The sequence below is a fragment of the Excalfactoria chinensis genome, chromosome Z (genome assembly GCF_039878825.1).
Source record: "Excalfactoria chinensis isolate bCotChi1 chromosome Z, bCotChi1.hap2, whole genome shotgun sequence".
NCBI lineage: Eukaryota > Metazoa > Chordata > Aves > Galliformes > Phasianidae > Excalfactoria > Excalfactoria chinensis.
In genome coordinates, this window is record NC_092857.1 from 52,446,170 (window position 1) to 52,461,560 (window position 15,391).

General features: G+C 36.7%; 1 protein-coding gene across 2 annotated transcripts in view; it reads left to right on the top strand.

Moving 5' to 3' along the window:
* The window catches only part of AUH (AU RNA binding methylglutaconyl-CoA hydratase), a 95,343-nt gene that overhangs the window by 42,732 nt on the left and 37,220 nt on the right, over positions 1–15,391 (top strand). For both annotated transcript variants that reach the window (XM_072359709.1, XM_072359708.1), the window contains one exon: positions 473–529. In XM_072359709.1, coding sequence (XP_072215810.1) covers positions 473–529 — 57 coding nt within the window. The remainder of the gene's footprint in view (positions 1–472; positions 530–15,391) is intronic.

The following is a 15,391-nucleotide window of genomic DNA, read 5'->3' on the forward strand; positions in this document are numbered from 1 at the left end:
TAAATCTGAAACTGTTAATTAAGCATGGTGTTATTAGTATTACAGAAGGCTTAACTAATCTTTGCCTGGACAACAGTCTTATAACAGTAACTTTGTTTTCTAACATTGTTTATAACCAATTACTTAAAGAGATAAAGCAGAAACTTGGCTGAAATAGCTGCTAATAATTAATTTAATAACACTGAGCATGAATGTTTTTTTACTATGTTCTGTTTTATTATTTTTTGCTTTAATAACATACTTGTAATACGAAAATTATTACTGTACAGAACTTGCCTTGCTGGGATATTTTATTAAAGGCGGATCAGTTGTATCTCTTAAAGTGTTTTTCATAAGAAAGTGCTTATGATGTGATTTGTTGTTCTTTATTAAGAAAATGTAACAAATTAACATTCTTGCTGGACATTATTACATATTTTATAAATTGTTTTTCAACGGACTGTAGCAACAGCTCACCCTTTTATTTTTTTAGCGTCTTCTGCTAAGATGGGCCTAGTTGAAACAAAGTTGGCAATCATTCCAGGTGCAGGTATGAAATTTTAACTATTGTTACCATGTAAATTAATCAACATGTGCACTAGGTACTTGATTTCTGTCTGTATGTAAACTTCAGCTTATTTTCATGTCTCTATTAGGGATCACTGGCCTGTTTTTTAAGTTACTACCCATGTTAGTTTCTAACAGTTAATCGATGTTTTAATCATTGTAAGGAAGTGGCACTTTTGTTTTCAAAACTACATTAACTAAAGAATTATTAAGTGATTCTGTAAAAGAGATTTGATTTCTTGATCTGAAGGCTGAGTAATTTTGTTGAGCGTCAGACTAGGCAAAAAGGTAGCGTTAACTATCAGTGTACAAAAAATGGTAATTTAATTAGTGATCCACATCTATGTACTCTCTGCTACTTTAGGTTGCATATTCTGTTTTCATGCTGCTTGTGAATTTAAATTCCTTGTAAGGAATTTAAAAGCTGAAAAGATACAGGGAACGGATCTTTTGTCTAGCCAAAAAATTGTTGCTGGATTGGTTTTTTTTGGTTGTTTTTTATGTTTTTAAAGTGGAAGGCCAGTTCACTGGCTTTTTCAGGATTCACGATGAATTAAAGTTAATAAAGTTGCAGAATAACTAATATTTGCGTAGGGCCTTATGTTATGAAATCTTGGATTTTTTAAAGACATTCTGTGGTTAAATAATTTTAAATAAATTAACGTATCTGCCTTTTTGGGGAATGGGTAGTACCTTGAAAACAGACGTATCCGCCTGACCCCCACCTGGTCTTGGCCATCATTTTTTGAAGTTCTGGGAAACTTTCTTTGACCTATTTGTTTCCTAATGAATGGTGACTATTTTGAAAGCACTGTATCTAATTCCAATGACTAGTGTTGTAGCGCACGTAGAGGAGAGTTAAAAATACCTTGATCAAAGCACTGATGTGAACTTTATGTAAGAAACAGTCTTATCCTATTACTTATATATGATGATTGTACAGTTTCATTTCAAATGCTCTTTTTTTTATCGCTATTGTTGAGTTGTGATTTCAGTCGATACTTTCTCCCTGTCTCTTCTTCACCTCTGAAGTCAGAGCTACGTTTTGCTTAACAATTAAAGAATTGGTGACAGGACCCTTTTTAGCAGACAATTAAGATAAATTATGTAGTTGATTTTAAGGATAGATTTCCTTCTGGTGTTCTGTAATGAAATAATGTGCCTTTGCAATTATGTCCAAGTGAAGAAAAAGACAGAAAATGCAGTTGTTCTTTGGCATTTTTTTTCACTTGGTTGGCTCATTCCACCCTCTCCCAAGGAACTGTGCAGGACAGTACTGTCCAGGAAATTCAGGTCAGGCTGTCCAGATAGTCTCAATATTCATTTTACTGAGCTTGTCTGAGGTTTCCATACTTTTATTTCTAGATGTTTCAAATTTGTAATGCTTTCAGCTTAAAAAGTTAATCAACTGACTCATGATGAGTTCTGCTGAAGGATTCATTCAGAATGCTTTACTGCTACCCAAAAACAGTGGTTTGAAAAATCCTTTGTTTTCTCACCCTAGTCATGCTCGGAAGATGTCTTCACCTCTTTGCAAATACAATGTATTTTACCAAATGAGAATGCCTTTTAAACTTGTATGTTCAGTGATAAGTTTTTCCTTGTTCCTATCAGCCTATCAGATGATTTTGCTAAATGTATTTCATCTTAGCAGAACTTTTTCTGATCAGCCTGTACTTGCATCACCATTAATAACCACTGAAAATGTTTTAGTCCTTTTCAGCTTCTGTTATCAAGCTATTAATTTGTCATGCCTTGTGTCTTTAGAAAGTAAAGAATGAGCGGAGGAAATTTGTATAGGTCATTTAGAGAAAGAAATCAGATAGGACCACTTTAATTTTAGACTTTGTGGGTAAATTGAAGGTTTTCTTATAGTGCTCTCTGCCCTGAAGCAAAGGAGGACAGAGCAGTGGAGCTGAAAAGAGAAGTTTAGCCATTAAGACATATCAGTCACTTTCTACTACCATCTAGTACATCTGAACCTAACCAACAAATTGTGTTGCTTCTTTTTCTGACAAACTACTTCTATTTTACTTTACTCCATTGCCCGTCATGAGTATGCAATAAATGTAAAGATTTTAAATCAGGTGATAATTAACATAATTGTTTGTGGTCATATGAAAATTTTCTCTATGTTGTTTTGTTTTTTATAAGTTACATATAAAAAGATGTAGTTAAAGCATCTTATTAGAATTTAGCAGTCAAGTATTGAAATATCAGAGAGAAATTATGATATTTTGAATCTTGTGTACTGTGTTGCACTCCACCCCTTTTTAAAATGTGGGCATGAAAAGACCTGCTCCAGCACTGTCTAGTGCTGTCTAGTAGCAACTGATTTTAACAGGAATTTCCCAGACCTGACAAATTTTGCTTCTGAATATGCACTAATGTTCTGTGTCATTGTAAAGGCTAAGGTTAAATAGCAATTAATTGAATCCTGGTTAATATACAGTAATGAATTGTTGCTTCTAAGCCTGTTAACTAAGTAGTCATTCATAGACTGTACCTTGTCTGTACTAGCAGCTCAAGTCTCTCAAAGGTGCAATTCATGATGGACAGCAGAGCAAAAGTAAGTGAGTATGACAACAGCACCTCCTTTTTTGCTTTAGTTTTGTGTACAGACAGCTGCACAGAATGTGATTCAATCTCTTCCCTTTAGAAGTTTAAATAAAGCTCTCTCTCCACCATGAAAAACTCCTTATCAGCCTAAGTGCGAGCTAGGGGAGATAGAAGATCTTTACATTTTTCCTTTTACGTACTTCCCTCTATCTAGTAAGGAAGTTTAGACTCAGTGAACTTGAGGAAGTGTATAGAAAAGAGAAAATGATGTGGTAACTCAGTTCTGAGGAAGTTAAATGAGGTGAACATTAATTATTTTTGTTTTCTTTAAAAAGTCTTCCAATTAATTGCGTAAGTAGTAGTAGTATGTCACCACACCAAGCATGTATATTGGACTGTACGTTTGTCCTTTCAACCCCTTCTCTTCCTTGCTTTTCTTCCTTATGTGTTTTGGGTTTGTTGGTGAGTTGCAGTCTGGTTTGACCACAGACTAGTGGTTCCAGAAAAAAGTAGTCCCTAGAATTGTATTGAAAGCAGGATGAAGCACCAACACAGGAGGGAAGCACTGTGGATGTCCCAGTAGTGGAAAATGTTTTGCAGAGTCATGGGAACAAAGAACACCCTAGTCGTGATACTCATTTCACTGGACAACAGCGAATTGGGAGACCAAACTAATTAGGTCTCTGTATAAGGAGGTGCTTGTGGCTTTTCTCAGTTACTGTTGAGCTCAGATTTTGCTTACTTAGTGAAAAAGCCATTTAAGTAAACTGTTTTCTTTGTAACACTGTAGTTCTGTGCAGAACTCAGCACAAAAATTGTGTGCTTTCTCTCTCTGTTGTTACTTCCTATACTTGAGTAAAAGGGAAGCAAAACTCTAGCAGTAACTGTATGTAGTTTCTGACGTCTTTCTACATGAAAAGTGTTTCATGGTGGGAAGTTGCGCCTTAGTTAAAATTTGGTGTTTGGAATGTTGTCCTTTGTTTTAAAGGTATCTTCATCCATAACTTATTTCTGTTTTTTTACCTTTAGTCTTCTGTAATGGGTATCATACTGGTCTGCAACACATACAATATGCCTTTCTGAAAAATCTGCTTTTATTTGTTAGTATCTTATTTTAATACCACTTAGTAACAGATCTGTTAAGAGGAGGTACAGATGTTTGTAAACAGCATCCTTAAATTTTCTTAATGTGTTAATAGAAAGAGATAAGATTGATGAAGATGAGAGAGGGATGCTCTGTGTCATTAGAAAGTGGGAAAGATAGGTACATATGCACAAAAATGATTGTTTTCATATAAACTTTATGTATAAATATTATGCATTGGTATACATTGACACTTAGGCTTCCACAAAAGAATACGTGATAAAACTGAAATTTAGACACTCATGGCAGCAGATAATAAGACCCAGCTAAATTAAAAATGTAACTATTGTGCTGCATACTTACAGCTTTTCACTTCTCTTTTCTATTTTGTTTATAAAGGCATTTTAAGTAGCAAGGCAAATCATCAAAGCAAATTTTGCCTATATCCTTCCCTTGTACTAGAAAGAACTGTGGAATCACAGAATATGGCAAGTGGGAGGGAATCCATAAGGATCAATGAGTCTTAACTCCTGGCTCCCTGCAGGGCCACCCAAAAATGAGACCTTATGACTAAGAACATTGTCCAGATGCTTCCTGAACTCCAGCAGCTTGGAGCGTTGGCCACTGCCCTGGGAAGCCTGACCCATGCCCACTGCCCCCCAGTGAAGAACCTTCTCCTTACATCCAGCCTGACCATCCCCTTTTGCAGCTCCATGCAATTCCCTCTGGTCCTTCCCCTTTATTTGCTTATCATTCAGTCCTTACCCAGTGGCTCTCAACTGTGTCATTTCCAACTGGCAGCTCTCTACAATGCATCTTCTCTTTCATGGCACCACCCCTTTGCATCTCCTGCCCTGCCTGTCTCTTATTCCTTGTGCTGTGTGCTTTGGTGTCAGAACATTTCAGATGTGCTTCATAGCATGTTGAACCATTTTTTGTCTTTAATAAGTACTACATAAGACAGCTTTAGTGGAAGCATTTATATGTTCTCCTTCTGTCTCCACTTTAGAAACAGTATTGCTTTGACTGTTTTTCTAGACTTTAAAATGTGTTTGGGGAAGTTAGTTATGATACTTAATGTATTATAAAAACGAGAGAGGAACACGCAAGAAATTAGTTTTCTTTGCACTGGAAGAAAATAAGAGTGAGAATGAAAACTGAGTGTAGGTAATCATTATGTATTTTCTGCATCTCTTAAATTATTCATCATTCGCTATTAAAAACAATGTGAAGGTTTCTGTTACAGGATTTGTTTTAATGTTGAAAAAAAAAATAACCCTATTTTGGATGAGAGTGGTGTCAAGGGAATTTCCAGATGCAAAGAACTTCTACAGAATGTTGCTAAGAACAGAAGTTGTACAATTCAACCAAGTGTAAAGGTTAAATAAAATGTCAGACATTTCAAGTTGAAATATAATGCATCTTATGATGTACTGCCAGTATGTTCTTTAGAACTGTATACTTTCAGCAATAATAGAAGTAATTGCATATAGCAAATACTGAAAAATTGAAGTGGTAGTGGTAGGACTTCTGAACATTAATTGTAATTTTTCTGCAGGTAGGTGCTGCATGATAATGTGTTATAAGAGAGTTATCTTCAAGGAAAAGTCTTCATGTTTTCTTATAACTTTATACCTGAGTAATCTTGTACTTTTCCCGTCCCATCTTTATTCTGATCCTCAGTTAGAGCAATTCTTGCCATCTTTACTTTTTTCATGACCTCCCTGTAGCTCTTGTGAATACAGTTTTCTTTTATTACATGAAGACATCCCTTGGGTTCTTGTACCTTTTTAAATTTCAACTGCAGCTCAGAGGACTGATTACAGAAAAATATCTGAAAGAATTAGCTTTGAGTTTCTTTCTGCTTCTTTTCAGCTAGTTCATAAACGCTGATGTGGTTTGTCTTACTTTGCCCATTTCCCTATTCCAGTCTTACGTCGTGTGTTTAATACTATAAATTTCCCAAATTAAATAATGGTAACAGACAGTTTAAAATAAGATTCTGTCTGAATATACATCTTTAGCATTTCATCAGCATTGTTCTTAAAATTATAGTTATTGAGAAACGACAAGAAGATTAACTTTTTTTCTTCTTTCCTGTTATAATTAAGACATTTTTTTTCACTGAGACTCATCAGTGCTTGCTTTGCATGTACAATCCAATTACAATTTGATATGGCAAACAAGTTAAATTAGTTACTCTGAGAACATTTATCTACATTTTCTTCAATCATCTGAAGTCTGGATATCTTTATTTGCATTTTAATATTTTGTAATGTTTATTCTGTGCATTGCGCTAAATAAAGAACCTCACATAAAAAATTCTTAATAGCGTATATTTGTATATCCACTTTTTTCTCAAAGCAATTAAGCACAATAAATAGGATGTTACTAGAGAGAAGTAAATCAATCCTACTTCTGTAAGCTAGGGAGAATTGTGGTTCTTATATTTTCTTCTTCTTAAATAAAAGTAAGCTGATTTTCATCAAATGACTGGTTTTCTTCCTCATTTTATGATCCCTTTTAATGGTGATGTTAAGACTAAGTTTTGAAATGTCATGTAATACTAGCACTGCAAAACCTTTTACATAAAACTAATGCCTTTCAGATTTTATTTACAATATGTCTACATAAACAGGGTAGTTAGTAAGTTGTGGCAATCTTCTGCAGATTATGGTAGAAGTTCAAATCATCAAAGTTGGTCCCCATTTTAACATGTGGGAGAACATTTTTGCTGTGATACAGAAAATACTGTATGCTTTTCTCTTTGTGTGCTAGCCATAGAACTCTTTCCAAAACTGTAATAGAAACAACCAATTCTTCCTACAGAAAAAGGAGTTAACCAGGGCTGTCTGTATCCCCAGTGACTGCAACTCTATAGAATATGTTTTAAATATCAAATTCGGTTTCAGAGACAGACCACTTCTGACTTCAGTTGTTTCTGCTAAGAAAGATTGTAGAACATTGCTTCCTGACCTAAATTTGGAGATATTTTATTTACAAACCAGAACTGTCAGATATTTGAGAAGTTTCACTAGCTTGAGGAGCAACACTGCATCCCCCACGTACTGCATGTAAAGTTAGACCTGTATACTTCAGGGGCAGGAGGAAATAAAACAAGAATAGAAAGAGGCCCCAGAAGCAAAGTTGAACATTAGAGGAAGTGCAAGAGGAGAGAATTTTCTTGGCTTTGGCAAGAAAATCATAGAACTTTTCTAAGTGCAGCATAGAAGGCCTGATGTTACCATGATTTGTATATGGAGAAATAGAACACTAGCAGCAAAAAATGATGTAGTCTTTTAAAAGCTTTTTAACTTGTTCATGTTTTGTGAGTATAAAAACATTGATTTTATATGAAGATTGAATTTTGGAGTACTGTTTTATTGAAATCTAGATTAAAATTTCATTTGTACAACCTGAGTGATGCTATCAATTGTTGTTCGCATAGTTATATTAGATCATGTCCTCTCATCTGCTTGAAAATTGCATTGTGAAATTGGTGGATTGCTCATTTTGAACGGCAGCAAGAAATCTGAATAGATGTAACAGAGGATTTAGTTTCTTCGGTCCTCCTTAAATAGTGTAGAATTAAGGCCCACTCAAGTTCTCTTTCAGTTAGCATGGGTTGTACTATCTTTTTTATATCTTTTTCAGACTGTTTCTGTGACATTGAAAGCATCTGTGAAGTTTTGAAAAGAAAGCAAACTTGAACTCTACATTTGCAGTTTGACTTTATGCCCTTGTATAGAACAGTGACGCTGAATGGAACCACTTGAGGAATACTGTAACTGTTTCAGTGGAATTTACAGAGGGTGCAAAATAAAATACATTCATGTGAGGTACTCTAGTGAAAACGAGTTGGAGAGAATTAGGTAAATAGAGAAATAATGGTTTTAACTGCTGCCAGGTAAATAACTATGTATTTTTTCCAAAGCTGGTTAAAATTTAAGATTATATGTATGCATTACCGGTCAGCTAATCAGGTAGATGGGTTTTATATTCATTCCTAAGAATCCAGCAGTGTTCATGGAAGTAGTACAAGAAGATCTGGGAAGGCAGAAAGTACATTGTTCAAACCACTCATTTTTCCTTGTAAAAAGTCTGCCCTTTACAGCCCCTAAACATGTCTTGAAAACAGCACCTAATGTCTACCTTGAGATTTCTGGTGTACTCAAAATTATCAAATCATCATAGAATGTGCACATACACACTCTTATGCCATTTTCTTTCAACTTCTTGTTTTCAGCCTGAAGAAACTGAAGAAAAACTGAATAGTAACATGTTTCTGGGTGAAGGTGGAGCATGGAGGAAATAAAGCATAGCGACATGCAACTGTATAAAAGCTTCTTGTTAAAAATTACAAGTAAAAATATTTTAAAAGTATAAAAAGTTTAAAAAGTAAAAAAAAATAAAATAAATAAATTAAAAAGTAAAATAATTTATAAAGTAAACTCTCCACTATCTGATTATTTTTTCTACATTCCTCTGTTAAGGAATGCAACTTCAGCAGATTTTCATATTTTTTAAACATTCTGCTCTTCCTCTGTTTTTTCACTTTCATTCTGACAACTTTTTTCTCCCTATCTCTGTGGTAACACCTGGTAACACAAGCTGTAAGATGAAATAACTTCCCATTGGTGATGTTAGGAAAGATAGAACAGGCAGGTGAAAGTGCAGAAGGAGTGTCAGTGACGAATGAAAGTTCATGAGCAAGTCAGTGTGCATCTGGAAGTTATTTTTTATAATTTAAATTCAATTAATTATGAAGAGGATGAAGGGAAAAAATACAGAATCTAACAGAAATGTTGCACTGCTGGCTATCAATTTGTGAGTATTAAAGAAATACCAGGAAATTTGAAACAAAACAATGGGAAGAGTGAAGAAGATTATTAATACCATAGTAGCATTTTTGAAGGTCTTGATTGCTGTGTCACTCCTGTGTATTTGCATTACTGTATTAAGAAACATGAACTCCTCGTGTTTCTAATTGTTTGTTTCCCAGTAGAAAACTGGTGATGTAAATACTCCTTGTAGTGTTAAAGAAGCCATTAATCTGTATAATGGTAGACACAATTTAATACAAAATGGTGAGCATGAGCTGAAGGACAGTAGAATGTGTAGCTAATCATGGTACATATCGCTTGGTAGTTTTCAGCACTCCTTTTGAAGTGATGACCAAGTATCTTTTTCAGTTATGGAAGCAGAGATAGACGTACATTTAGAAGATCTTCATAATTCCCACACATGAGACAAACAACATTCATACATAGGAACCAAAAACTCTTAAGCGACTCTAGAACAGAGTTTTAAGTGCATCAGCGTCTGTGCAAACCTTCACTCCTTTGTTTCTTTTTAACTACAATTTGGCACAATATTGTTATGCTACTGCCGCAGTCTGTGCATGGGTTTGGGATGGAGTCTTCAAAAATGTCAGGTTTGTACTGGGAGGTTGTGCAAACAGTGCCATTTTCTAACAGAGATAGAAGGTGTATGAGAAAAAGAGAATAAGTGGACATACTAATCAGGAGGTTAGTGACAGAGGAACTGTTTGTTTGAGTAAAAAACCTAAGAGCTTAAAAACTCTTCATAAATAAGGAAAAAAAATAAGATACCAAGATTTTCCTATTGGTTCTCTTAAAAAGGGTTTGCTTGTAAGAAAAGGATTATGGCTTTTAGAGGTATGTTCAGTTAAGTAGTTATTTGTTCTGTTTTTAATTTCTATCTTTTTTCTTTTTCCCAGATGCTTCCGTAGCATTTATGAAATGTATATGTATGACCTCCTCAAACTTAGTTGCAATCATTTAAATCATCATTTGATCAGAATTTTCATAGACATCAGTTTTTGTCTCAGTAAGGACTATAAAAGCTGTGGTCAGCCTTTAGGATTTGATGTAATAGCAATGAATCCACAGGTGGTGAATTGAGAGGAAAAAAATAAATCCCCCAAATTTTATCAAGATTAAATGAGTAATTTGTTGCTGTCTTTTCTAGTCTGTTTATCTTAATCTTTATGCGAGTGACCCTTACTGCATATAGTACACAGATAAGTTTAATTATTGGCATGCGCCAGTATGGAAGTGTATAAGCATAGTTTTCTGAGTGAGATTATTGCACTGTGTTACTTATGTCATATTAAAGTTTAGTTTGTAGACAAATGTGAGATTCTTTGTAGTGCAAAAATAGTTTTCTTAAATATATTTTAGTTTACCTTCTGTACTTGGGTGAATGAAAAGCAATTTGAAGAAAGCAACAGACTCTGGAAAGACAAAAAAAAAAAAAAAAAAAAAGGAAAAAAAAAGAAAAAAAGATGATGTATCTTCTTCTGTGTTGTTTTTAAGATTCCTCAATATGTCTCCATCTCAATATAGATGTTACTGGGGGCGAAGGAGTGGGGCTGTAGAGTACCAGCTGGAGTATATAAATGGGGCCTAGCATAGACGCAGCAGTGCTTGGTAAGTTCCTAAAAATTATATCTACAGCTGTTGAGCTCATTCACAGTCAATGTTTTTTGAAGAGAAGCCAAGGAATTTTTAATCAAGGAAGATTACCAGGCAGATTACTGTGTACTGAATACTTAAAAATAGACTTACTTTTATTAGTAAAACTTTTTTGTTTAAGCCAAAACTGTTGTATTTTTCAGAGAAAAAGCAAAGCTACTTTGATTTAAAACAGAATTAAATTATTATGAATGAGATCTGGAAAGAGATAATGAGATGGAAAGAAGATAATATTTATTCTCTCTAATGGGAATATTATACAGAAATGCCAGCATGAGTAATGCGTGTTTTAGCTTTAAACTTTAATGGATCTCAGACTGGCATTTTGTTGAGAAAGAGGGCTTTCTGTGACCTATTCAATTGTAAAACACCTGATTTAAAGAAAGTTGTTGATGGAATGCTTTAGACTTTGTGAAGTTATTTTGGTAGTCTGTTATCATAGAACAAATTGCTGTTCTTTTCCTACCACTATGAAACTAGTTCACTTGGTTTTGGCACAGGTCCAAGCTGTGAAATTCATTTGATGTTCAAAACCACTATCTAGAAATAGTGATGCATTATCAGCAAGGCCACATTTCATTTCATGAACATAATTTCCAGTACCCTAGAATTAATTTATTCACTGGCCTGTTAATAACTACAGTCTATCACTGGCTTATAGAGCAGAGGAGCTGCCTGGAAATAGTCATGGTCACCCTACCAGGAGATTAGTTACAGGATTGCTTTTTAGTATAACATTTTTTGTTTGTTTGTTTCGATCATAATGAATGGTCTGGCTGCTAATAAAAAATAAACCAGCTTAATCAGAAGGAAAATATTAGTAGTTAGCAAATATTGGACTCAACAGTTTTGAAGTAGTTGTTTTATACCAGATTTTACTTGAGTATATCTGAGATACATTCTGGTTAACTTTGGAAAAGGCATTTGTTCACCACTCAGTGACCAGTGCCCAGCCAGTCTCCAATCAGCAGCTGAACCTCAGCCAACTTGGGGGTTGTTCTTGTTCTTGTTTGGGACAACATGATGACAACACTGAGTCAGCTGTTCTGGTTTTGTTCACTCCTAGCTCTTTGTTCACTCCAAGCCTCCTCACTGTCAGGGCAACATGAGAAGCTTGTATGTCTTTGTCTTAACGCTATGTGTCCTTGCTTTACACTAAGCACTGCTCAGCAACAACTAAAATGTTGGTATCTTATCCACATTGTTGTCACCCTAAATCTAAAACAGAGCACCATTGCAGCTACTCACAAGGAAATTAACTGTTCCAACTAGAACAGGAGAATATCCACCACTTCCTTTATGCTATCTTTGTCATGCGTGAGTCCCACACTTTCCAATACATCCCAATTAATCACCACCACTTTTCTTGTATTTTTATATATAAACCCACATACTTTTCCTTTTATCTGCAGAACATGACTCTGAAATGTCTGCGGAGTTCATTTAGTCCATGATTTTTGGGCTCCATATCTCATAACCATCTTTCAGGACAGGAGAGATGGCGTGTGCTGTTGGATTGCTGCATGCTGAAGCTGATTCTGGTTTCATCACCAGTTTACATTGTTCCATCAAAATTCATTCTTCAATAATCTGGATGATTCTTACTGTAATGACGTGGATAATGGCATTTGGCAACCATGGTAGTGATGACATACAGTGTTAAATATAGCAATTAGCATCATACATTTCAGATCATTGGCTTTTCTCACCCCAAATCAAATCAACTTGAGAGGACATCAGACTTTTCCATCCTTTTGCATTATGCATTGAATGCACCCAGGTCCTTGAGCAAAAGTAATCCCACAAATGGGCTTGCCTTTGCTTGAGGCAAAAGTAAGCCCTGCACTCTTGTTTACAGTATGTGTTCTGGTTGGGCAGGGCCAGCTTAATTGGCAGATTCCCAAGTGTTAGCTAACGAAGTGGCTTTTGCCAGTTGTATGTCCCAGTGTTTGAATGTCCCAGCATCCGTTGTTCTGACTGTTGTCTCCAACAGACAGTTGTATTGTTCTATTTTCCTGGAGGCTGGTCCGTGATAGGGAGCATGATATTCTCAGTGCCATGATCCTTGGGTCCAGGTGTCAGAGGTTGTTTTGAAAATCAGTTGCATTATCTGACTGAACTGTTTCTGAGATGCCATGTTGCCATAGAATTGCTTTTTAAGACCCGGAATAGTGTTCTGTGCAGCACCATGGGGCATCAGATATGTTTCCAGCAATCTAGTCATTGCTTCCACCATTGTATGCACGTGGTGCCTGCCTTGGCCAATTTATGAGTATGATTGTCAACATTGCAGGCTTCCTATGTAGATATTTCATCCGTCATCCTCCATAGTAGAGAGTCTTTACTCATTTTGTTTGCTTGGTTGCAGTGCATGTTTCACATTTATGGATAACAAAGAAGTGCAGTAGTGTCAAGTCCACCCCTTGATCCCAAGTTTATCTTCCAAGTTATTCATTCTTAACGTTGACAGTCCAAATTCAGCTGGGCCACTTCAGCTCTACAAGCCCAATCCACTAGCTGGCTGTTCTGATTTTCTTCAATGGCCCAACTCTTGAGTTTGTGGGTGTCTACGTGATGCATGTTTACAACAATACTCAGGTAGCAATATCTTTCCACAGTTCAGCAGCCCAAATGCATTTGTGCTGATGGTTGTTCTGCTTCCTTTGCTGTAGCCATTCCTGCAAGGCATTTGATCACCATCCATGAGGCAGTACAGAGGAAGAACACTGGCCACCTTTCTTGTTCAGTAATACCTAACGAGCTGGATGGCCTTTTCTTCTGCAAATTGGCTTAATCACCTCCTTCAGTGCTTTCTACAGTCTTGTAGGAATGTATGTAGGACCCCATTCACCATTCTTCCATCTGTGATGCTTTCCCCCAATACAACAGGACCTATTGGTGAAAAAGGCATATTGCTTCTCATTTTCTGGTACTCTATTATATACTGGTGCTGTTAAGTCATCAACTTATTGCATGAATTCAGGAGCCTCCCTCTGTTCCAGTGGAGTCCCTGCACTCTGCTGCCAGAGATTGAGAGAAGAAGCACTGGCAGTGTCAGTTTTGGCATAACACTTGTCTGCCTTTGATTTCACTTCATTTTGAAGTATGAACATGTCTGGTACGGCATTACTCAGCAGTGTCGTGTCTTCATTCAGACCACACTAGTTTGCTGTTAGCCTCCGCTCCCCATTGGACTTTCGCACTGACACTATGGGGCTACTGAAGGATGAATGAGTCTTGCTGATTACTCCTTGGTTCTCTGGTTGGCAGATCAGGTGATAAGCGGGAATTGGGAAATCAGTTGGTGAGATACTGCCACCAGTGTGCACTGTTGTGTCAGCAATTAGCATCTGCTTTACTTTTGCTCTTAGCAACTCCACAACAGAAGGGTCTTCTGAGAGACCAGGAAGGATAGAAAGCTGCTTAATGTCCTCCACCTTCAAGTCAGCTATTCCAAAAACCCATTGGTACCCTTTTGAGTCCTTAAAGTATCCTCTCCTGAGATAATCTATACCTGTCTATACTGGGTCAATCACTGTGGAATGGAAGTAAATTGCCATTCATTTCTGGTTAGGCTCACTTCGACCTCCAGCAGAGTTATATCTCAGGATACCCCTGTGACTCCAGAAATACAGATGTGTTCTATCCCATTGTAACTTAATGACATTAGCATAAACTCTGCATCAGTGTCCACCTGAACCTTATACTCCTGTGGTTCTGATGTGTTGCACCATCGAATCCACAGCCCAGTGAACGTGGTTATCTCTTTCCTCCACCTGGTTGAAGTCAGGGCCCCTCTGATGCTGATCTCAGTATTTGTTACTACTTGTAGATGTGAATTAGAATTCTCTTTATTAGGATAAAAAGTAAGATCAGCCCATCTAACCTTTCTGGGGGACTGTTGGCTGGAAACCGGAGCAGCCATTTTTGTGGAGGAACCCTTTTTTGGTGATTATTTTTCCTTGCAGGTCACATACTTGTGCCTCTAGGGTCAAAGTAGATCTTCCATCCTAGTTCCTCATATCCTCTACATGGTCACACAGCATAACATGTGGTGTGTACCTGCTATATCCTCTCTCCTAGTAGTTAAATGCTGATTTGTACAGGTAGGTATGGAGACTTGCTCTTTCTCTTGAAACTGCTGAACCAGTTTATCCACTGCTGAGATGGAGGCCAAAAAGGAGGAAGAGAGATATTCTTATTGCCAGTGTCCCTTAGCAAATTCATCCACTGTTTATTCCTCTCCATCTTTGTAGGTCCTTACTGCCAGAGAGCTGGTATGTGACAGGGGTTTGTACTGCACAAATATGTGTCACATGCCATTTGTGTTGCATGCACTTCGATGTCCTATAGGTCTTTGGATAGCTGCTGTTGCAGATTATCATAAATCACCTCCAGCATAGATGATTTCTCACTTGCCAGCCTTGACATATGTATCTCCCTTTCCTTTCCTTCAAATCTGATAGTTAATGAGTAAAGGACAGTGTCCTTTTTTCAAGTGATGTATCAATGCCTCCTTTCCTAGGAAGGGATCCCAGCTGTCTGGCTTCATTGTTCCAGGCTACTGTCCTTGTTATCCTATCTTCAGAGCAGCCATGCAACAATGCGCTTGCTGAGAATATGGTTGAAATCCCTTCACCTGTCTCACAGCTCACCCAGGGTTAGAGGTTGGATGGGTTACTGACTTCTTCATGAGTTCTGAACT